The following is a 24387-nucleotide window of genomic DNA, read 5'->3' as shown; positions in this document are numbered from 1 at the left end:
AAGACAAGCATGCCTAGGTCTATATACTATGGTGATGGACCAATTTATAACTGTTGGCACACACCCAATTGCTAATTCAACCAAATACTTGCTATGGATCCCAAAAAGAAACCAAAACAACTAAAAATAATTAAAGGTCTGAATGTCCACTCCAGATAAATGAGTCTCGGTGCATTTTAAATGGTGCAGGCATTTTGCAGATATAATATACAAATACTTCATCAATTTCAAAAGAAAACAATGTTCTTAAGAAGCTATTGAAGCTGTAGAATTAATGATATATTAGCAAGACAAATTAAGCAGAGGTTCTAGGGAATGGCATAAATGACATTAATTTACATGATAGGCTACTGCAGACAGGAAAGTGATTTCATGTATACGTTAAGTCAAAATTTGTATGAACTAGCTCAAGTATATATACGCATGAATAACTAATCCTTGACCAAAAGCAGATAATTTACCACCCTCGTTGGTGTTGGAGATCCTTTCTACTTGTATGCTAGTGGACCAGATCTCGATACTGCAAACCTTGGTAATGGACTGGGACCTGTACTCCCCGAATTTGAGCCTTCAACAAACTTCGTTTTACGGCTTGAGCTGTAATCCAGTGGCCCAGACCGGCGAACATTCCGGTGCTTAATTTCAGTCCCCCTTAGGGTTCCACTGTCATTATCATAAAGGTGCTCCTGACCATGTGATGATGATCCTTTAAAGTAACCCGAATCATAAGCACCATACTGAGGAGAGTCACCACGGTGCTGCCGTACTCCAGGGGATGCATGTGCTAGTGATACAGCAGGTGAATGGCGGGGTGACACGCTTAGTAAGGCCAGCAGCGAGGATGGATTATTTGTGTAGTATTGGCTATATATTGAACGAAGAATGGCATAAGGAACATAGGGTTCCAGAGAGCTTCTTGGAAGGTATGGCGAGATCTCACAAAGTTGATCTAGGAAGATAAGCTGTGCTACGAGATGAGATCTGTGCAGAGCAGTGGAAAAGCTTAACAGTTGGGATTGTGTACATATTAACAGAACTACAAATATCGCTAATAGTTGAACTGGAGAATTACAGAGCAACCACAACAGAGAAAGTTACCCCAACAATGTTTGCCCTTTATTTTATTTTATTTTATTTTTGGTTACCGGGCATTTGGAAATACATCATATTATTATGCAGTATAGTATCAAATCATAATCATACCTGTTAGTTTCGCTCCAAGAATCCAGTGTAATGCCTGCAGAGAATTTGACAAAGAGTTGCAATGTGGACTTTATGCTAGCTTCAGCTGACAAATGGCTCTGTATTTCAGGATCTAGTGTCTCATCAACACGTCCATTAGAGAAAGATTGTCTCTGCTGATGCTCACGTTCCAATCTAACAAACTCACTTCCTGCAATCACAGCACTAATACACCTGCCAAAAAAAAAAAAAAAATTGGCTGTCAAAGTAATGTAATACGATCCAGTACAGTAGTTCATGTGCAGCAGACCATAGCTTAACTTTTCAATTCGATATTCATAAAGGTCTCTAGAAGATATTCAATCAGATACTGTGCTAACAAACTTAGTAGTTTGAGCAGATCTACATGGTACAAAAGAATGAATTTAACTCATTTGCTCATATGTGTTTGTTAACTTTGTGTATCAGATAGCATCCAACTCATAAGCATTCAAGAAGACTTGTCATAAGCCTGATTCTAATTTGGTAAAACAAATGCATACCCACCTTGCCAAGCAATGAATATTGTTGTTGAAGCCCCCAGTTTCCACGTTGAAGGCAGTGGTGTTCCAAACATTAGATGCCATGAAGGTGGTAAATAAATATGGTAACAAGCTCCACGAACCATCATTTGCGCCCCCAACTTCTTCCAAGACTGATCTGACCCAGTTGGAATCATGATCACAGACCACACCAATACTATTCGCCACTCCTTTCAACCTCCTAATTTCCTTCTTTTCAGGTACTTCATCAGGTATATGCTTAACTACCTCAGCTAGCAATGAATATATCAAGGGTGCTCCTTCTTCAAGCACAGCTCCAGCAGCTTCAGCTAGAAGCCCAACAAAAGCCATGGCCAGCCCAGCCTGAGCACAAAATTCAATCACTGTGTCCGCATCAACAATCTGCTTCATAGATGCCTCTCTTTCTATTCGGTCACCAGAATGCAGGCTGCCAGCAATTGCCTCTAGCACCTCACGGTTTGATCGCAATGATGTGTCAATGCAATTTAAAAGAGCAGCTGTATGTTCTTTCAGCAGATGGTCTAGCCTGTCAACTCCATAGCCACCAAAAATGCGAACAAATGCCTGTAGTTCTCTCAAATCAGCGACTGAGTCAGCAAAATATCCACCAACAGGCCTTGTGCTCTTGAAACATTTATGAATGGGCGCAAACAGAATTCCAGCACCTGAGATATCCTTGATTATGTTTTCTATGTACCAGTTACATACAGCTTCAGCGGCTGAACCAGTATGTTGTTCGGTCGGATTGTCAAACAAGTGCAGAGAAGAAACTGGTCCTGAGAAGGCTTCTGTGAGTAAAACTTCTCGGATACCCTGGGTCAAATCCATGCTAATATGCTGCTCTGTGAGAAGGACAATGCTGATATGTCTGCGAATCAGCGACTCCAAAATAGAAGGTCGTTGAAGATCATTATCAGTTTTAAGTACTGCAAGCAATCTCCTCCTGAAGTTCCCAAGGATGCATTCTCTCATATACTGCAGTTGATGACTGTATGTTAGAGAGGAATTACACGAATCTGGTATGGTTTTGTTTAGGTCCCAAATGTGTGTGCCTCCCAGGCACAATGTACTTAAACAAATATCCATATGCATCTGATGTGATTGTATCATAAACTAGTACAATTGCAAACACGTAAGAATGAAGAGATTCTAGATTTTAATGCAAAAGAGGCAAGAATCCAAAGCATCTTACAACACAAATTCAGAAAACCACTATATGAATAAAAGGGAAAAATACTAAAAGCTGACTTCTCTAATGGTACAGGCTCCTAAAAAGTTGACCCTTTAAAAATACTTTTAGCATTTAAGACAGCAAAATTCATCACATAAAAGACTAGAGGAAATGTACATGCCTTTTTTGTTTTATATTTTTATACTGCAGGAATCCTGCGTGCTTTAAGGATTTTAAACAGTTTTCCTAATTAATTACAAATTGTCATCCTTATGCAGTAAAAATAACATTTGATAAGACACACTAACTACCAGTATAGCCAGCCAAAACCAAAAATTATTTGATTTATTGAGATTAGAACCAAAACTATTTTATAAGTTTCAGTAATTCAGGAGATGAGCCACATAGGCACCTGTGGGCACCTTAAGTCCTTCTAAATTGTATCAATAGAAAATTCTGGAGAACGGTATTGATGACTTGAGTTATAGAACCCCACATGCATCAGATACCTGGGGCACTGAAGGAGGGTTGTATTAGGCTCTGTTAATGTTATGTAAATATCAATTGAAGAAGGGCTCTTGTTGCTGTTAAGTTAGAACCATGGCAGAGCATCTGGTGTCATTAATTTGTTTAAAGGTATATAAAATATTTTGCAACAAAGTCTTCTATAAATCTTTTAGATGGTCATTGAATGTGGAGACAACCCAGTTTGCTCAGCCAGCACAAAGGAGTTATTTTTTCTTTTTGAGTAGTTGACAAATCTGCCAAATATACCCTATTTCCTTGTCATCCAAGCAATTGAAGAGGCAACGGCAAAAAATTAAGCGACCAAAAAAAAAGAGAAGATAAGTGCTTCACCTCTCTCAAGACAAAGACGTGGTTTAGAACACATATAGGCTCCATATCATTCAAAACTGAGCACAAATTGGTCAACCTCTGCATCGCAGCTTCTAACCTGCCGTAACCAAAAGAATTAGACATGTTAAGTTGTGGACTCTCCAAGTGAAAGAAATCCAAAGAGAACTTAAAATTAGATTTTTTTTTTTTTTTACCAAAAAAAAAATTACGTACATTTTTATAGAACTATTATTTTCAGGATAGCTCTCATGACCAGGCAAAGGAAAACCAGCTGCTAACTTCGGAGATTTAGTTGAAGGAATTGAAACTTTAGATGCATGATTGATATAAGAAGCTGCCTGCTCTGGAAGAAGCTGAGAAATTTCTCAAAATCAGTTTCATGGAACAGGAACACAGGATCAAGTTCAAGTATTCCTTTATATTAAAATAGGACATAGAAGTATCAACCTGAATTTCAAGGGCACCAAATCCTCCTTCTGAATCAAGAATGTTGATTAATCCCTCCAATCCTCCCATGATTGATTCAATGAGAGATTCAACATAAAGTACTGCATCCCGACCAGTTTTAGTTACCTGCTTGCAGTATGGGGTAAAGTGACGATCATATAATTTCCTTCATGTTTCTGTGTGTGTGCACGGAGCATAACACATAGTAAAAGGTGGAACTGTATATGAGCTTGGTTTGCGCATCAGTAAAACAAGATTCATTAGCCTGGCAGTGTTGCCATCAGCGAATTAAGTCACTGTATTGGTAAAGTGGAATCAATTTTCCCATATGTGTTGCACGTTATAGGATAATATAAAATTTAAGGGAGAAAAACTTTGCTTCCACCTTAATTTTAATAGTAATCAAAAGCATGTTTGTAAACCCTTAACCTTGAAAAAACGAAACCTCTCCATGCACATGATCCTCTTTTAGGTAGATTCAGTAAAACAATAATAGACGCATGCAACTTTTGGCCATATTATCCTCATACAAAAAACTTTTGACTTGGCAATAATATGCCTCTCATTTTTTCTAAATCCAGCATGTAATAAAATTTGTGATTGTTCACTGAACATATAACCGACCTTATTTCTTACATATTAAACAAAAAAACAAACAAAAGAAATAGAGCCTATCTACAATTTAGAACCCATTTAGCAATGAAATATTAGAATGCTATGATATGTAGTTTTTTTTTTTTTTTTCTATATACTGCAGGCTTCTAAGCAATCAAAAATATGAGTCTGAAGGATGCTTGGGGAGTGGGAGGAGAGGAGCATTCTACCTCTTCTGGAACAATGGGAGAAGCACACTCTGGAAAACTACTTGCAACGCCAAGCCATGCACAACAATGTTGAGGACGCCCTTCTGGTCCAAACATGGTGTTCCTGAAGACCTATCATAACAATTAAGATCCATGTCAGTGTAAGACACCATTTCAACAGAATAAATAGAAGGGAAATTGCTAAATCCGTGGTTTCAAAATGAGCTTATAAATCTCTGTAGTATGCCTCTATAACAAAATGATCCCTCCATATTTTTCTGTCAAAAGCCATTTCAAAATTACAATTCTACCCTCAAATAAAAAAAGAAAAAAAAAAAAAACATTTGGTTTGGGATGGCCCTCTAGCAAGTTCTAGGGGGTTCAACCACCCCTAATTGTCAGTTTTGGAGTGGCTCAACCACATCATAGCCTAGAGGTGGTTCGACCACCCCTAGAGGTTGGTTCTAGTGCTGGTCTGCCAACCCCATTGGTCGGTTAGGGGAGGCCAAAACACCCCCAGGCTACAGGGGAGGTTCGGCCACCCCCAAACTTTTAAAAAAATTCTTCTGTTTTTTTTTATGATTTTTTTATTTTATTTCAGGGAAAATTGTGATTTCATAAGGACAGGCGGACAAAAAGCAGAAATTTGTACAGAGAGATCACTTTGTTACAAAGGATACAACGAAGATTTATAAACTCATTTTGAAATCATAGGATTTATTTGTTACAGGTCAAACCACAGCAACCGATTTAGTAATTTTCCCTATATAGAAAGTCTTCAAATTATTAGTACACTGAAAAGTTTTTTTAGTTATAGTAGCAGGGAGCGTAGAGAACAACTCGCAGAAATAGAAAGAAAAAATTACTGCTGTAAGGTGCTGGTGGTAGAAATAGAGCTTCTTAAGACTTCCATGCTTTGATAATTGAGACTCCAGTTCATCAACACATCTGCATCAGAAGAGAAGGAGATGCATGCCATTAGTGTCTCTTCTACAGACATCCAAGCATGTAAGCTAGCGTGCATATAACTATTCCAACAAAAAAGAAGCAAATTAGCTATCACTTTGAGAATATGATGACCTAGCACATTTGTAAAGACTTAGGAAAAAGCACTAGCCACATCTTCTACGCTATCACCCCAAAAAGACTAGTCAATTTAGAGCTTCCTTAAAATTCATTATAAATCCTAGTTTCACCTAATAATTAGGTAATGTGGGACTTAACACTCATGACTATCTTTATAAACCACCCACTCTATGTAGGCTACTCCTCATCTTCTCAATATGGGACCGGAGTATTACAAACTCCCCCTCTTAAACTCCTAACGAGGATGTTAGAACCACATCATGCAGTGCTCTAGTACCACATGACCTGATGTTACTAGATGGCTTTGATACCATCTGTAAAGACCTAAGGAAAAGCGCTAGCCACATCTGTGCTATAACTCCAAAAGGACTAGTCAATTTGGAACTTCCCTATAATTCATTATAAAACTAATTTTACTTAGTAACTAAGCAATGTGGGACTTAACACTCATAACTATTTTTATAAACCACTCACTCTATGTGGGCTACTCCTTATCGTCTCAATATGAGACCAGGGTGTTACAACATTGAACTTAGAAGCGTTTGGAAAATGGCATTGAAGACAGATCCCATGAATTTCTCATTCCTGCAAATTTCCTATTATTGAAATTTTGTGAACTTGGGATTCCAATCAAAAATTATTTGATCTTATTCGCCTCTGTGGGCCCAACACAAAAAAAAAAAAAAAAAAACTGTTCAACGATAGGGGTATACTCCAAATCCTTGATAGTGAATAACAAGAGCATTTTTTCCTAGCAATAACTATCACCCTTCTTCTTCTTTTTTTGGCTCCAACTATCACCCTTCTTAACTCCTAAACACAAGCCCATAATGTTTCAACTAACTGGAAAAATAAGAGGCTTAGGATGAGAAGTTCTACTGGCAGACCAACTGCAGTTGGACCGTAACATCTTTACTATTTACATCATTCATTTTAGAGAAAAGTACATGTACCCCCCTTCAAACTACTATCCGATTGTCAATGTCTCCCCAAACTGAAGATTTCATCAATGTCTCCCTCAAATTACAAAAAATAGTCAAATGTCCCCCACTGACAAAAATACCCTTGATACAAAAAAAAATTTATTAACGATATTTTTGTAGCAAGCCCACAACACTATCGAGGGTCATGGTGACCCACAATCACAAGATCCGAGGCATTTTTTGTCTTTTTAAAAAATTGTTAAGAACATTTTTGTCTTTTGCAAGATAAAGAGAGACATTGACAATTTTTGGTAGTTTGAGAGAAGTGGGAGGGAGGGACATTGACACAATCTTTAGTTTGGAGGCAACATTGGCGATCGGGTGGTGGTTTGAAGGAGGCATGTGTACTTTTCCCTTAATTTTAACAAATAATCTGACCAAAATAGTATAATAAAACAAGTATAATGGCATGCACAATTATTAATAACTATGTGAAATTGTGTTATAATGAATGCATATTTTTATGCCATACGTATGGCTCAATTGTTTGAATTCATTATAAAAGACATTTAAATACCATAAATATTGCAACTCTAATGATAAATAAATATCTTAGTGGCAGATATCCACCTGTAAATGCTGTAGAGGCCTATTTCCACAATTACAGTACAAATTCTTTTTGTCAGTTAAATATTAAAATTGAGTGTTGTATCTTATTGCAACCGTCAACTATTGTATTCATTTAGGAAACTAATCAAAGTCAGATGGAGCACCTGGACCAATTGTATGCAGCATTTCCTTCTGATAATAATCCTTCCTTTCCAGTGGAGACTGTAGCTTTCTCCAAATGTCTTATGTTTGTAGATGACCGAGAAGATGTGATTATCATCAATATCGTTAACCAATCCTTTCTGAAATCCTGATTAATAAACACAAATAGTTATTTATTCATAATGTAACCTTAAAGAAGCCATTGAGAACTATAATACGGATAAAACAATGATGAGAATATTAAATCAAGACTCCATTTCCGAGAAATTCAACTGAGGATGAGTTACAAAAGGAGGACACCTAAAAAATACGCACAAGTTGTACATAATGATGGCTTTGTGGCATTTCGCTAAACATGATAGAGAACCAACCCTCAGGTCAAAAGAATGTGGCAAGAGAGAAACAAAGGATAAGGAAAAGAAGTAATAAAGATCAGAGAGAACAAGAACGAAGGCACACCGTGTGGTCTTCCAAGCTTCCTAATAACAAGAGAAGACCATAGGAAGGCCAACAGACAGAAGATATTACAGGGCAAACACGAGCATACTTCCAAGCCCCATGAAAATTCATTGACGTGCATGCGTGAATAACGTGTTGCGTCATTTTTTTTTTTTTTTTTTTTATATATATATAAATTTAATATGATGAAGAGGAGAAGAGGGAGTAATGAAGATAAAAGAGAAATGCATACGCGGTCTTCCATGCCTCCCAATAACAAGAGAAGATAGCAGCAGGTATATATGCTTACATGCATGTGTTAACAGAAAAGTGCAAAAAATGATCAGATAATTGAGAAAGTAAGAGACTTTGAAAACATAGCAAACATGCATCCTCGTGTTTGATTTGTATTTTCCCTATGAGCTTCTCTTTTTTTCTTTTTTCTTTTTTATAAGTATCTTCTCTATTTTCCATAATCGTGTCTATTGTCTTCTCACGCATATAGACATGCATCCATATGTTTGAAGGGCTTTGAGGTTCCCTATGCATTTTCCCTGATTTGTTTTCTCTATTATCTCTTGTCCTTCATGCATACATGATAAGAGAACATTTGTAATTGTATCAATTACCTCTCTCACATTACTATAAAACATAAATATGAATCATGTTAAATTACCAATTATCCTAAAAGCTTAAGCTAATAGGAAATTGACAAGAAGCGTCACACTTGGAATATTTAATTGAAATAGAGAGTAAATTGTAGAATTAGGGTTCAACTCAGAACATCTGATTTGGTACCATGTTAAAATCACCAATTATCCCAAAAATTTAAGCCAATAGGAAATTGTGAATTTAAAATTAATATTTAGTAATTGCAAGTTCATTAAAAAAGCACAAAGGATGGAACAAAAGTACACAAAAGTATGAAAGGAGCCACCTAACTAGAAGAGAAAAGATCTAGAAAAACTAGAAAGCTAGAAATATTAAAATCAAAGGCAACAGCCCAATAGTAAAGTATCTTAAAGAAAAAAGCTTTTAACTCCAACGATGTCCGCTAGCAATCCTCAAAGTTCTGATCATTTTTTTGCCTCTAAAGACATCACATAAGGCAGAAAGGTATCTGTTAAAGTATTCATAAATTTACCTCTTTTTATGAGCTTAAACTTTTAAGACAAATGGTAGTTTAACATAGTATCAGAGCCAGAGATTATGAGTTTAAACCCTGGCTTCGTCAATTCTCACCCCTCATTTAAATCAAATATTTCATATGTTAGGCCTTATCTATTAAAATGGAGTTTGAGTCCACACATGGGAAGGAGTGTTAAAGTATACATTAAATGATTAAGTTTAACCCTTCCTATCAGTTTAAGCTTTTGGGACAAATGGTAGTTTAACAATATCATCTTCCACACTGGATCAAACTGAAGCCTACCAACTTGCCCTCTTCAGCATGCAAAAAGGGTTACCACTCAACTAAGCATAACCCAAGCCAGCCCTACACTACTGAAGATAGTGCTCTTTGGAGCACTGATAATCTCACAGTGGAGCAAAAGGTGATCCACTAACTCCCCACACTTCTTACACATGCAGCACTAATCAACCACAATGATATGCCTCTTCCTAAGGTTGTCTATAGTAAAGATCTTTCCTAATGCGGCTAACTAAACAAGCAACTCTCAAGGGAACCTTATTTTGTCAATACTAAGGGAAATGAGTTCTATCATGGGAAATAAGGGCATTGTAGTATGATCTAACATCGAACAAACCTCTCTTGGAAGGTACCCAACAAAGCTTGTCTTCACCATCTCTGCCAATAATTAATACTTAAACAAATAAGCTAAAAGGACTAGCTTTCAGATGCACACAAACACATAACTCAAATATAAGAAACTTTTGAAAACTCTTAGGATTTCGGCAAATATGAATAACCTTCCTCAACATGTTTAGTACATCATACAATATTGAACCACGTACCAACAATTTCAGCTATCACCAAGGAAAAAAAAAAGCATCCCAAGTAATATATACACAAGTATTCCAAGTGATGTGTTTTCTATATGCATAAGAAATAAAATTAAGGAGGCATAGAAGAGTGGCAACACAAGTACAGAGAGAGTGTTCAATGAAAAATCCCTTCAAGGAAAAGTGAAAATAGAAGAGGCATAAAGAGCAAGAAAAATAAAATATAAAATAAAAGCTGATGGTCTCTCAAGACTTACTATAAAATCTCAATCTCTCAATCTTTTGATATATCATTAGACTATTACAATTTCTAAGATTGATAAAGGCCATCACTATAAAATTTTAGCCTTCATGGGGTACCTAATAAGTGAACTATTTAACTATATTTTTAGTCGCTAAGTGCTTTAAATGTATGAAACTTTCATCCAAGAGAGTTGACAGAAAATCACAGGCTCTGCAAGTTAGTATTATTTCAGAAACCTCAGAAGCCCTTTGATAAGTGATATCTACTCAAACAAAAATAGAACATGATTTGCACAGATATCTTACGGATAGATCGCACGTGATGGCAGAAATATTTTCACCCTGTGGTTTTGGTATGTTTTCAAGGTGCTGAACAATTTGGTGAAAAAGTCCTTTCAAGCTCGCATCTAAGTCAAGAGCCACCATTCCTGGAGTGCCCAGCAAGAAACGGATTCTACCGGCACAGGAAGAAAGATATGATAATGCGTAACCACGAATTGCTGCATACAAGTATGAAAAATTTATAAAATATCTTTATTTATATAAGAGATCTCTAGCTGTAGAAACAAAACAACATAGCATAATTCCTAGCTGCTGCACAGCAAAGTTTACCATAGATATTAAGAGAAAATGCATATAAAATATCAATGTTATATCCAGGTGAAGCCAAGATCACTAATATATGAAATCTCATTTTTCCAGTGAATGGCATTTGTCTTGCAATGTTGGTATTCTGTTGTTCCTTCTTTTTCTTTATTATTGATAACTAAATATAATTTTATCAATAAAAATCCAAAGGGAGTTTTTTGTTTTGTAAGTAATAGAAATTAATTAAAAAACGCAAAGGCGCAACCCAAGTACATATGAAGTATAGAAGAAAAACAATTAACAAAAAAAAAAAAAAAAAAAATCAAGAAAATCAAGAAAGCTAGAAAATGAAAGCAATCATAGGCAGTCATCCAATGGTAAAGGGTATTGAAAAAAGGAAAATAAATAAATAAATAAAAAAAGCTTTTCATACCACCACCATCCTTACGCGGTTTTCAAATCTTTGATGCTTTTTTCCTCTCCAGATTCACTACATTAGGCAGGACAGAACCATCTTCCACACTATTGCATTGTGAAGAGTATCAATGCCCTCTTTGTTAAGCGAAGAGATCTACCACTCGTCTAGGCATGACCCAGTCTAACCCAAAAAGACAAATAGTAATTCATAAGGCACTAGCAATCTCACAGTAGAGTAAAAGGTGATCAACGAATTCCCTACTCTTCTTACCCAGGCAACATCAATCTAGCACTATGATATGCTACTTCCTCAAGTTATCTGTAGTGAGGATCTGACGTAGCAGAAGACTAAGGTAACTAATCAAAGAGCAGCATCTTTGATTCTGCAAGAAGAATTTTCGTCTTCTACCCAAAAGATAAAACAAGCCTGTAGGCTAAAAGAAAAATAAAACTCCGCAGAGTATTTGAGAGAGAATTCTTTGATTTGATAACAATTCAATTGGTTCAGTTTTACAAAATAAGCAAACCTATTTATAGAAGAGAAATACTTGTAGAGAAAGTAAACCTACTTCTACTAAAGAAAGTAAATCTAATCATAGTAGAAAAAGTAAATCTAATCCTAATAGGAAAGTAAACATAATCCTAGTAGGGAAAGTAAACATAATCCTAATAAGGAAAGGAAATAAAATACTAATAAAATAAAATAAAATCCTAATATAAAATTGACAATCAACGGGAATCGTGACAATCTTTCTTTTTGTACTTCCATTGTTTGAAAGCTGGTAAAATTCTGATCAAGCGGCGCTGCTCCAATATTATTTTTGATATTTTCTTTATTTTCGTTTTTATTGAAAATATAGGTGTTCTACATTAGACACCTCCACTTGAAAAAAACTCGTCCTCGAATTTTCTTCGGGACATAGCACGAGCGGCTCCTCTAAAGAAAGGTACTTAGAGAAATCTACATAGATAGCATCAAGACACGATTTTTCATGCATTTTTTTGGGTTGCGCCCCTCTGCGCTCTTTTAATGCATTATTACTTATCAAAAAAAGACACGATTTTTCATTTTCGTCTACTTCCGGGAAAATTCCTCCAACAATTTCTTCATGGATGTCATCTTCAACTTCACCGTTTTCTTCAAAGGAATCACCACTTTTCGGGGTGATCATGATGAGTTGCACCTATGACGGAGGAGGTGGTGGTTGTTCTTCCACTGATGTAGTCGTTGGAACAAATAGTTGTGGCTGCACAAATTGTTTCTCTGGCGACATCTCCAAATTAACAGCCTCAACGTCCTTTTCACAATAATTAATATTTTCTTCATAGGAATAGTACCTATTTGGAGATTTACGAATATGCTTACGGACAGGTCGAATGTGAATTACATCATCGTCAAAGAACCTGTCAACGTATGAAAATTGAACAGGTTTGACTCGGATCCCATAGTCATCTTTGGCATCATTGTCCCTGTGATTCCAATGGGAACCCATATGCATGCATTCCAACGTCTCCCGCATCCGGCGCATCTCTTGGTGCATCTCCTGTTGCATAGCGTGCATAGTCTACTTGAACTCTTGGAATTCGGTTCTCCAAGGAGCCTTTGATCGCTTGATGTATCGCTGGTAGTCGGATCTCGAAACAACATCTCTCCCACGAACGGCGTCGTTATAGAAGTTGTTGTTGTAGTATAAGTTAGCCATCGAATCTGGATAACACCGGCTCGGATACCCCATGAATTTGGCTCTCAAAAGAGTCCCTCCCCTACAAGCGGCGCTGATTGCCATGATCAGAATAAAGCCTGCTTTGATACCAACTGATGTAGTGGAAGACTAAGGTAACTAATCAAAGAGCAGCGTCTTTGATTCTGTAAGGAGAAACGTTTTCGTCTTCTACCCAAAAGATAAAACAAGCCCACAGGCTAAAAGAAAAATAAAACTCCGCAGAGTATTTGAGAGAGAATTCTCTGATTTGATAACAATTCAATTGATTCAGTTTTACAAAATAAGCAAGCCTATTTATAGAAGAGAAATACTTGTAGAGAAAGTAAACCTACTTCTAGTAGAGAAAGTAAATCTAATCCTAGTAGAGAAAGTAAACATAATCCTAATATGGAAAGGAAATAAAGTACTAATAAAATAAAATCTTAATATAAAATTGATAATCAGCGGGAATCGTGACAATCTTTCATTTTGTACTTCCATTGTCTGAAAGCTGGTAAAATTCTGATTAAGCGGCGTTGCTCCAATATTATTTTTGATATTTTCTTTATTTTCGTTTTTATCGAAAATATAGGTAAATATTGTCCTACATCAGGATCCTCCCTAACGTGGCCAACCAAGCAAAGGAAGCCACTTCTAAGGGAACTTTATTCCGCTAAATACTACTCCAAAGGAATACTAATATGAGAAATTAGGACATTATAGAACGATTTGATCGAACAACCCTCTCTTGGAAGGGGCCTAAAAAAGCTTGTCTTCACCCTCGTCTCAGTTTGAAAGAGTACAATAGATTGAAAACAAGGTAAAGAAATCCACCCTTCTGTCATGCACCACTCAGATAAAATTAACATTCCAATGATGGGAGTCATTAGAAAACTTCAAATAATCCGCTACGAAAGCATCCTTAAAATGAACAATATCGAATAACTCAAGAAAAGCTACCTTAAGGGTCTGATCCCCACATCACACATTATGCCAAAATCTAATCTTATAGCTGTCACCCACTTCAAATTTAGTACGACTAGAAAACTCCCCCCAACCCCTCCCGATATTGTTCCATGGACCCACCCCATACAACCAGGGATCACTAATAACACCACTCACCCCACAAGTTGCCATATTTAAAATCCACTACCACCCTCCACAGAGCCTCTCTCTCATGCACATGGTGTCATACTCACTTCCCTAAGAGAGTTTGATTGAACATAAGTAGATTTCGGACCCCTCCACCCAGAGAATGGAGAACAAACCTTGGACCAACTTACTAGTGAGATTTGAACTCTTCACCAATACCACCCAACAAGAAGTCCCATTGTAACTTATGTATGTGATTGACAACACCAGCAAAGAGAAGAAAAAGAGACATGAAATAAGTAGGTAGATTAATAAGGTACTCTTAATCAACGTAATAATTCTGCCCTTAGATAAGTACATCCTCTTCCAACCAACCACTAAGCACACTATTTTCTTAATAATGCCATCCCAAATAGATTTGACCTTAAAAGAAGCTCCCAACTGAAGACGTAGATACTTCATAGGCAAAGAAGAGACCCTAAAACCCAAAATATTAGCCAGACCATCAAAATTATTGCATTGCTAACACGGACCAATTCTGATTTAGTCAAATTAATCTTCAAACCTGAGACAGCTTTGAAGCATAAGAACAAGTAACGTAAGTAACAAAGATATGGGTTTTGCCCCATAGAATATCAAAGTGTCATTCGCAAAAAAAAAAAAAAAAAAAAAGGAGGAAAGATGAGATGAGAGATGTGTTAAGAGCACCAACATTCCTAGACCCCACAAAGAAGACTAATAAAAAGCCTTCATTCACTATAGCAAAGTTCATTTTACTTGAAGCCTCCATAACGATGACAATCTCAAGCCACAAGAACTACAAAAAAATCCTATTGAAATTGTCGTTCACCAATACAGAAAAACGCACCAAAGAGATATAATGCGATATCCAAACACGTCATTTCTCCCTAAAACCATACCTCCTCAGCATATACAATAAACAATCTCAATTGACATGATCATAAGCCTTTTCAATATCCAATTTGCAAAGCACACCTGGCTCTCCATATCTGATCTTGCTATTTTTTTTATTTTGATAGGTAATAAAAAGTTTTATTAAAAGCGTATAGGCGCCCCAAAGTACACTGGGAGTATACAACGGAATCACCTAACGAGAAGAAGAAAAGTGAAAAAGAAAATCATCATAAGTAATCGACACCAGAAAGACATACGCCACAATCCAGAGATACAAAGTATGAAAACAAAAGGCTAAGATGTCTTCCAAAGTCCCCTCTAAATCCTCAAAACACCTTCTATTCCTTTCTCTCCATAAACACCAGAAAAAGCAAGTGGGCACCATCTTCCAAACCGCGGCACTCCCCCTCTAATCTTGCTATCAAGGGATTCATTAGCTATGAAAATGGAATCTAGAATTTTTGTACCCGTAATGAAAGCATTCTAAGAATTTGAGAAGATCTTCTCCACAACCATGTTCAACCTATTAGCTAGAATCTAGAATCTGCAAAGGGAAACTGAGTGAACGGAACCTGTACTTCTCTCAAAAACCTGTATAACTGATACTCCAGCCTGAACCAACCTGAATCAATCATGCACTAATTTAATGAAGGTGATATTCCACTAGAAAGTGTTATTAGAAAACAACAAATGGTGTGCCGCCGAGGCCTCCTTATAACGAACTATATTAAACAACACCGGGAAAGAAGTCTTCAAGGTCTGATCAACACACCATACATCTTGCCAAAACCTAATCTTAGACTCATCCCTCACCTCAAATCTCACAAATCTAGAGAATTCCCCCCACCCTCTTCTAATGTTTTTCCACAACCCAATCCCATAGGATCCAAAAATTGCATTGGAAGGTTGATTCATCCTTCCTCCTCTTATCCCTTTAACTGGTGTCCTTCCCATCAAAATTCCCTATATCAGTGTTTTGATTCATAAAACTTCTTATTTAGCTTGAAAGGTTGTACATTACTAGATTTTTGGGGTTTGAATCCTTAATGTATCAAAAACCAAAAGAGAAATAAAGAAATGTCTTGATGCATAAGGCAACAGCATCAATGAAAAACCAGCAGGGTCTGTGATATCCCTAGATTAGGGATCCTAATCTCTCACTATTTCAATAATAGAAAGCTGTCCCTCCTAACTCAAAAAAAGAGTAAGTTTTGATTTGAGTGCATTTCATAATTTTGATTATTTGTATATAGTTCAAATTAGCCAAGGACTTAAAATTCGATCAGAACTATTTAACAAGGAAACTAGATATTGATAAATCATCAATAATGAGAAGAAAAAAAAATTTTATCGGAATAAATCTTACCAGCAATATACTTGCGCACTAAACAGCATAGGTGGTCCATTCCATCTAATAAGAACCCAATAGTTGGATCACTTGGATCCTGAAACAGAAGTCATAGCAGTTAAAGTCAAGAACTTCATTTAGTTGGTTGGCAAACAAACAACTAATAACACAGATCTAACCAATAAAGAGAAGAAACACTTGACTTACTATTTCCACTGGTACCATTCGTGCAGCCTTAGATTTTGATGATGCAATTCCTACATGTTGGAAAAACCAGATGACCTCAGATTGAGCTAAAGCCAAGGCAGAAAACACCATCTGTTCGATATACGAAACCATTGGAGAAAACGTCAATATATTACAAGGTATCTATTTTACGAAACTATTAACACATTAAAGGATTTTACATGTAAAAACAAGTCACACTCATTGACAGAGGAAAAAGAACTAACCAGCTGATCATGCATACAAAGAAATACAATGTCAATGTATTTTGAAATTGTTAAAGGGATAAGAGGAGGGAGTATTGAGGAGCGATTGTTTCTCTCTTCTTCTTTTTTCCATATGACTATTGAAGAGATGACTGTGTAGAGAGATTGTAGAATTACCAGAAAGAGTGTACAGACAGGGTGCAATGCACTTTTTTTTTTTTGATAAGTAAATTGTATATATCAAAAAAAAGCGCAATGCGCCTCTAAGTACACAAAAGAGTATACATAGGTAGCCCAAAAAAACCCAAAAAACAGACCCCAAAGAAACCCAACCCAACTATGACCACCACCAAGCGAAAAAACCAAAGCAAGAACCCAAAAAACCCAAACACTGAAGCCCACAAAACCCACCACCAGCCCTAAAAAAAAACCAGAACCCTAATGCACCTCTGGAGGAAAGGAGAATGCATTTTTGGTTCCAACACAACCCCGACGGCGATAGTACCGCTTCGGAGAAAGTCTCTCTCTAACCTCATAGTTGATGGAGCATTCTAAATTCTTGATTTCCCGCTTCCCTTTTGCCTTAGAGGTAAAGGGCTCCCGCTCTTCTTCAATATTCGAAAAGAGATTCAAAAGACTCTTCTCATCACCTCCTTCACCATTAGACAGTCCCACACTGGAGGCGAAATTCACCGCATCTATAACCACCTCCGAATAGTTCCCCGCCCCCTTCTAGGAGGGTTCCGCTACAACGTCGGCAAACAGCTCCTTGTTCTTCTGTAACTGCTTGGCAAGCTTCTCCTTCACCCTCCGGGCATACCTTATTTGAGATTTGGAAACAGAGGAATAAATCGGAGCACCGCTCTCCGACATTCGAGGAAAAGGTTCGCTTAATCTCAAACCCAGCTCAGCCGCATGCTTTCCCGAAATAGAACAGGTCAGTGAATCTTCGACTACAACCTTAGAGCCCTTTACCGACGATGAAGCCTCCTTCATCCCAGGCAGAGAGGAAGAGGAAACATTTCTAGACCCTAAAAACCCCCGACGTAGCAACCCTTTCGCCGGAGCAGTCTTAACGGGTTCAAACTCCTTCGCCGGAACAGAACCAGCTCCCACCGGAGGAGCAGAGACCACCACCGGAGACAAAGGAGAGACATGGGTACTCACCGGAGTCAACAACCAGTTCTGGGTATTCTCCGGCAACAGAGCAGCCTTCGTCGGAAAAACAGGGACCATCGCCGTCCCACAAGACACAGACCCCGCCGCACAAACCAGTTGATTCGACTCCGGATGCACCTCCGCCAACGACAGCCCCACCAACGCAAGCTCGGAATCATCGCTAGAAACCCCGGCGACCGGCGCAAAAACCTCAAATACGCACGCCTCCCTACGATCGTCCGGAACATCAATCTCTCCCGGCGAGGCAGAACCACACTGTTGCGATTTGGGCAAAAACTTAACACGACGCTTCAAACCCCTGCGCCAAGCTGTCTTAAAATACCCAGCGTGTTTGGGCTTAAGGAGAGACCCAAACTCGCGAACACCCAGCCCAACTAAAAGTTCTTTAACTAACCCAGCTAGGACCCGGCCCAAAACAGAACGCAAAAAACCTAGCAACGTCTTATTCTTCTTTTTCTTCTTCTTCGTATGATCCGCCGTCGGGATGAAACATGTAGCCAGATTAGCAGGATCCGGCGACTCCAACTCCACCCAGTCCACCATCACCCGCGACTCATACTCACCGTACCCGGTCTCGAAAGAGTCCTTCACTGGGAAGAGATCAATGTGTTGCGAAGATCTAACCCTCCTCCCAACGAAAGGCTCCTCAGAACCAGCCGCCAGTCGAAGAACCTCCGCAAAGGAGCGCCCAGGGTGACATCCAGAGAAGGATTCTCGCAAACCAAGCTTGAGCTGCGTCCCCAGAACATGATGCGTAGAGGCTGTTGGACCCAACAACCTCCGCAATTCATTTGCAAACCGACGCCATCCCCTCCCTCCACAGCCCGCAGGTAGCCAAATGATCCCTTTACGACCTCCCTCAGCAAAGACGGCCACCTCCAGGAAACTACCTGCCTTATTAACACCCCCATGCACCATCAAAGCCTTGTCACCCTCACGGTATGACTTGGCGATATCAACCTTCAACAGAGATTGACTCGCCTCCTCGACCATATCCACCAACCATGAAGCACAAGGTTGGCTCACGAAAATTACCCCTACGAACCCTTTTCTCTTTTCCTCCAACCGAAGATCAGGACACCCTTCCTTCGCTGACAGGCAAAAGGATTTCGCTTCTATGGAGAAGCGCCGTTCCATAGCGGCTGACCAGAGCCTAGCGCACAGCGCCTAAACAGCGCCGCCGCTAGGGCAGAAAACTACCTTGCTAACCTAAAAAATGTAGAGGGAGAGAGAGAGGGAGAGTTACCTCATGGTTAAGTTTGATTATCCCATGCTAAACTCTATAATTGCTTAACAAAGTCTTTTTGGATTGGACTGAATTTTAACTCCCAACAAATGAGAACATTTGTACTCACAACAAATGAGAACATGATTTACGGTCTCCTCATTCTTTTTTCATAAGCAACGCCAGTTTACAAAACTAAAACCCCTCCTAAGATTATCAACCGTGATGATTCTACCCAAAGCTGCCCTCCATGCAAAGAAAGTCATGTAGGGCAGAGCCGTAACCTTCCAAATGTTTTTCCCAAGGGAATAGGCAAAGCTCTTCAGACCGAAAAGATTTATAATAGCTCTTCACTTCAAAGACATGAATGATAGTTGGGGTCCACAGCATTCTATCCTCCTCCCCCGGATGGATTTGTGAAATATAATAGATTTAAAAAAAAAAAAAAAAAAGTCAAGAGATTCAAACTCCCAATCATGGACTACCCTAGTGAAACTCGGATTCCAATGCGTTGAAGTGCTGGAGGAATCCTAGTAATCCGACACCAAGGCCTCTTTGTCACGAGTTAATGAATAAAGTTTAGGGAACAAAGACTTGAGAGCAGCTGCTCCGCACTACACATCACGCCAGAAATGGATATGGGATCCCTCCCCAACCTTGAAGGAAACAAGATTGGAGAAATTCCCCGTCATTCCTAATATTCTTTCAAAGGCACACCCCGTAGGGCATTGAAGCTACTTCTAAACACCAACCCTCTCTCTGGACCCCATACTTCTCAATGATCACCCGTCCCCAAAGAGAATTTCTCCTCTTGCACAAATCTCTAAAGCCATTTCCATAGTGGAGCTTTAAGCTTGTTTTTTTTCTTTAATAAATCCCCAATAGAGCTTCATTGAACAACATGAAATTTTAACTCCCAACCCTCCAGTAGAAATTAAGGAGCAAATAGCCTTCCAATTCCCAAGATGAAACTTAGGCTTACTGCTTGGTCCATCCCAAATAAAATCTCTTTGAAGACGCCCCAATCTCCTAGCTATACTAGCTAATAAAAGAAAAAGGGACAAGAAGTATGTCAATAAACTGGACAACGTACTCTTGATTAGACTGAGGCGACCACCCCCAAGACAATTATATTTTCTTCCAACTAGCCAATTTTTTTTCCATTTTCACAATTTTTTTTATAAGTAATTGACACAGGTCATTAAATGCGTAAGGCGCCACTAAGTAGACATGAAGTACACAAAACGAAACACCTAGGTAGAAGGAGCAAAAAAAAAATTACTATAACTAATCGTCAATGAGACACATAAGCTGTTGTCCACATATACAAAGTTTTTGAAGAATAAGGAATTAATCTCCTCAAATGTCCTCTCTTGTTCCTCAAAAATTATGTCATTCATTTCCCTCCATAAACACCATAAAAAGCACGTAGGCACCATCTTCCACACAACACTCCTTGGACTTCCAACAAGCATACAGATCGACTACACATTTAGGCATAACCCAAGACGATCCAAAACGATTGAAAAAGGCAATCCAAATGTCATAAGCCATGTCACAATGAAGAAGAAGATGGTCCACAGACTCCCCATTTTCTCAACTATACCATCCTATATCACTTTTGACTTAAAAGAAGCACCCATGGGAAAACCCAAATATTTCATGGGATGTAAAGATGAGGAAGTACATAGGTCAATTTCTTGGTTAAGATGGTTGCGACAATATCTTCCGGGAGAGCATTTCAAAGACTAGTCACCATCTAGGGTGGTAGTTTAGTGGTTCCAAGAAATCTTCAAAGTGGTCAGGTACACATTAGGACATGAATTTGAATCCTATAACGGGAATTTTCATGCTTGATTAGTGTAAACCACCATGGGTCCTATTGATGTCCTAATGGGGCTGGATTAGGCTATGGCTCAATCAAACTTGAAGGAATGCCTGTAGTTCCCACCGTCTAAGCCCTTCCTATGAGGTTCCTAGCAGGTAGGTGTTGCCATGGTCATGTTTAGATAGAGTCACTACTCTGATCACCCCCTCTTGCTTTTTTAATTAGAAAAAAGAAAAAAAGAAGACCAGTTCTATTCAACTTAAGTTTTATTGATGTATTTTGATGCTTGATTGGATATAAGATGTTCTCTTCCATTTAAATAATTCCTACTAGGATGTACTCCATGTCCTCTGTACTATTACATTTTGGTAAAATAGTTGTTTCACAATAAAACTTAACTATGCATCAATCCTAAATATATGGTCATCAGCATAGAAAGTCCTTGGTAATCATTGTCATTCTATTGGATCTATCCAATTTTTGGGCTTTTCCTCTTGCCCTTTAGCATCTTCTTGAAAAATGCCACTTGTTTGTATAGGTACACTTGAGGTTTTCACTGTTTATGATTTTTTTTTTTAATAAGTAATTTTCATATCATTAATAAAGCGCAGGGGCGCAACCCTAGCACACAAGAAGTATACAAAAATGAACCCATACATGGGAGAAGAATAAAATACATACATGAAATCTGCTAAAGTAGGGACAGCCGCTCAATGATAAGCCGCTATCCATATATACAAGAAGTTAATCATACCATTTCACAACTCTACCACCGAAACCTCAACATCCTCAAAAGTCCACGTGTATCTCTCACGCCAAATACACCACATAACACACAACGGGACCAGCCTCCAGATTTCCTCAACTAGACCACCCCCAAATGAACCACCCCCAAACGAACCACCCCAACTTGTCAACAAATCCAATACTCACCTCGGCATAACCCACTCTATCCCAAACAATATAAACATGTAATTCCAAAGCACGCATGCCACTTCACAATGAAGCAAAAGATGATCAACAGACTCGTCACTCTTCTTACACATATAATACCACTCAACCACCACTATATTCCTCTTTCGCAGGTTATCATGTGTCAATATTTTCCCGAGAGCTGCTGTCCACCCAAAAAATGCCACCCTCGAAGGAGCCTTTACTCGCCAAATGCTCTTCCATGGAAAAGTATGATGAACCTAGCCATAGAATACCTTATAAAACAACTTCACCCCGAATTGACCCCTCTTGGAAGGACTCCATATTATCCGATCCCCCTCTCCATGACAAATTATGACTCAGTGGTGATTGAAACCATAGTTGTATCCCCTTGTCAAAGTATACGACAAGGGGACTCGTTGTCTTATGTGCTATTTGTTATTGTTATGGAGGCTCTGAGTAGAATGATGGGGGCAACAAAAGCTAGTGGCCTTGTAGTTGGTTTCTCAGTGGGGACTAGAAATAATCCTGGAATCAATGTCTCACATTTTCCGTTTGTTGATGATACATTGATATTTTGTGGGGCAAACGAGGACCAACTACATAATTTGTGATGTCTTTTTCTATGCTTTGAAGTTGTCTCGGGATTTAAGATTAATTTGCCGAAGTCAGAGATTGTCCCAATTGGTAAGGTGGAGGGTGTTTATAGGATGGCAAATATTTTTGGTTGTAGGGTGGCAGGATTTCCTATGGTATATTTGGGTCTTCCCCCGGGGGCACCTTACAAGTCTACCACCATTTGGAATGGTATTGTCAAGACGATGGATAGGTGATTGGTGGGTTAGAAGAGGTTGTATTTATCAAAGGGCAGGAGGATCACACTGATTAAAAGCAACTTGTCTAACCTTCCTACCTATTTTTTGTCTCTATTCCCTATTCTTGTGAGTGTGGCGAACAGATTGGAGAAACTACAAAGAGATTTCTTATGGGGTGGCCTTATTGAGGAGCCCAAGTTCCACTTAGTGAAATGGTCCCAAAATTTGCTCTACCATGCAAGTAGGTGGTTTGGGAATTCAAAACTTGCGTAATTTTAATATAGCTTTATTGGGAAAATGGTTATGGCGATATGCTACGGAAAGGGAAGCATATTGGAGGCTGGTTGTAGAAATCAAGTATGGGTGCATGAATGGTGGTTGGTGTTCTAAAGTGGTGGAGGCCCCGGAATGTGGGCGTGTGGAAACATATTAGGAGATGGTGGGGAGTATTATCTGGATTTATTAGATTTGGAGTAGGAGTTGGTTCCCAAATTCGGTTTTGGCATGATCCTTGGTGTGGGGAGCAGCCTCTGAAGGAAGTTTTCCCTAAACTATTTTGCATTGCGAGTAATAAGGAGGCATGGGTTAAGGATCATATGCAGTTGTCCAATGGTGTTATACGTGGAATGTTCCTTTTTTACGAGCAGTCCAAGATTGGGAGGTACAGATGGTGATGGCTTTTTTTGAGAAGTTGTATGCTTTCCAAAGACGCCTTGTGGGGGGGGGGAGTGGACTGCTTCCAAACGGAAGATGTTTGAGGTGCGGTCTTTTTTTCCAGTGCTTTCTTATTCAGGGACGAATGTGGTGGCGGTTTCCTCTTTTTTGTGGAGGAGTATATGGAAAGTTAAAGTTCCATTGAGAGTAAGTTTTTTTGTGTAGACGGCGACTCTCAGGAAGATTTTGACTTTGGACAATTTGCGTAAGATTGGAATCATTGTTGTGGAATGGTGTTGTATGTGTAAGAGGAGTGGTGAATTTGTCAACCACCTTCTTGTTCAATGTGAAGTGGCAGGAGCCCTATGGAGTGTGCTATTTACTCTTTTTGATGTCACATGGGTCATGCATGCAAGGGTGGCAAATTTACTAGCTTGTTGGCACGGTCAGAGAGGTAATAGTTTTGTAAGGGAGGTGTGGAGAATCAACCCACTATGTCTAATGTGGATTATTTGGATTGAGCAGAATGCACGATGTTTTGTTGATCAAGAAAAGACGCTAGATGAGCTCAAAAAGTTGTTTATCAAGACTTTGTTCCATTGGGTAGAAGCCTTTAATGTGTCTCAGTTTTCTAATCTACCTCAATTTTTCGCTTTTTGTTCTTCTTTTTGTCTATAGTGGGGCCTTTCTTTGTATACATCATGTGTACTAGGGTTGCGCCCCTCTACGCTTTTCAATGAATTATTTATTTATCAAAAATAATTTGTGTTGTTGTGTGAAAATGTATGTATTGTCATGTCCTTGTCACACTA

At 38.6% G+C, this 24387-nt stretch overlaps 1 protein-coding gene across 2 annotated transcripts in view; it reads right to left on the bottom strand.

Moving 5' to 3' along the window:
• Positions 1-241: 241 nt before the first annotated feature.
• The window catches only part of GRL (transcription activator), a 37035-nt gene continuing 12889 nt past the window's right edge, over positions 242-24387 (bottom strand). For both annotated transcript variants that reach the window (XM_059581106.2, XM_059581107.2), the window contains exons 13-24: positions 16718-16828; positions 16529-16607; positions 10754-10947; positions 7807-7952; positions 5891-5972; positions 5046-5156; positions 4222-4347; positions 3988-4127; positions 3775-3871; positions 1729-2720; positions 1204-1416; positions 242-981 (exon numbers count right to left, since the gene is read on the bottom strand). In XM_059581106.2, the coding sequence (XP_059437089.2) occupies positions 489-981; positions 1204-1416; positions 1729-2720; positions 3775-3871; positions 3988-4127; positions 4222-4347; positions 5046-5156; positions 5891-5972; positions 7807-7952; positions 10754-10947; positions 16529-16607; positions 16718-16828 (2784 nt within the window). In that variant the 3' untranslated portion in view covers positions 242-488. The remainder of the gene's footprint in view (positions 982-1203; positions 1417-1728; positions 2721-3774; positions 3872-3987; positions 4128-4221; positions 4348-5045; positions 5157-5890; positions 5973-7806; positions 7953-10753; positions 10948-16528; positions 16608-16717; positions 16829-24387) is intronic.

The sequence above is a fragment of the Corylus avellana genome, chromosome 1, assembly GCF_965113065.1.
Source record: "Corylus avellana chromosome 1, dhCorAvel1.hap1.2, whole genome shotgun sequence".
Lineage (NCBI taxonomy): Eukaryota > Viridiplantae > Streptophyta > Magnoliopsida > Fagales > Betulaceae > Corylus > Corylus avellana.
The sequence above is the reverse complement of the archived record's forward strand: the minus strand, read 5'-3'. Positions and strand labels throughout refer to the sequence as shown.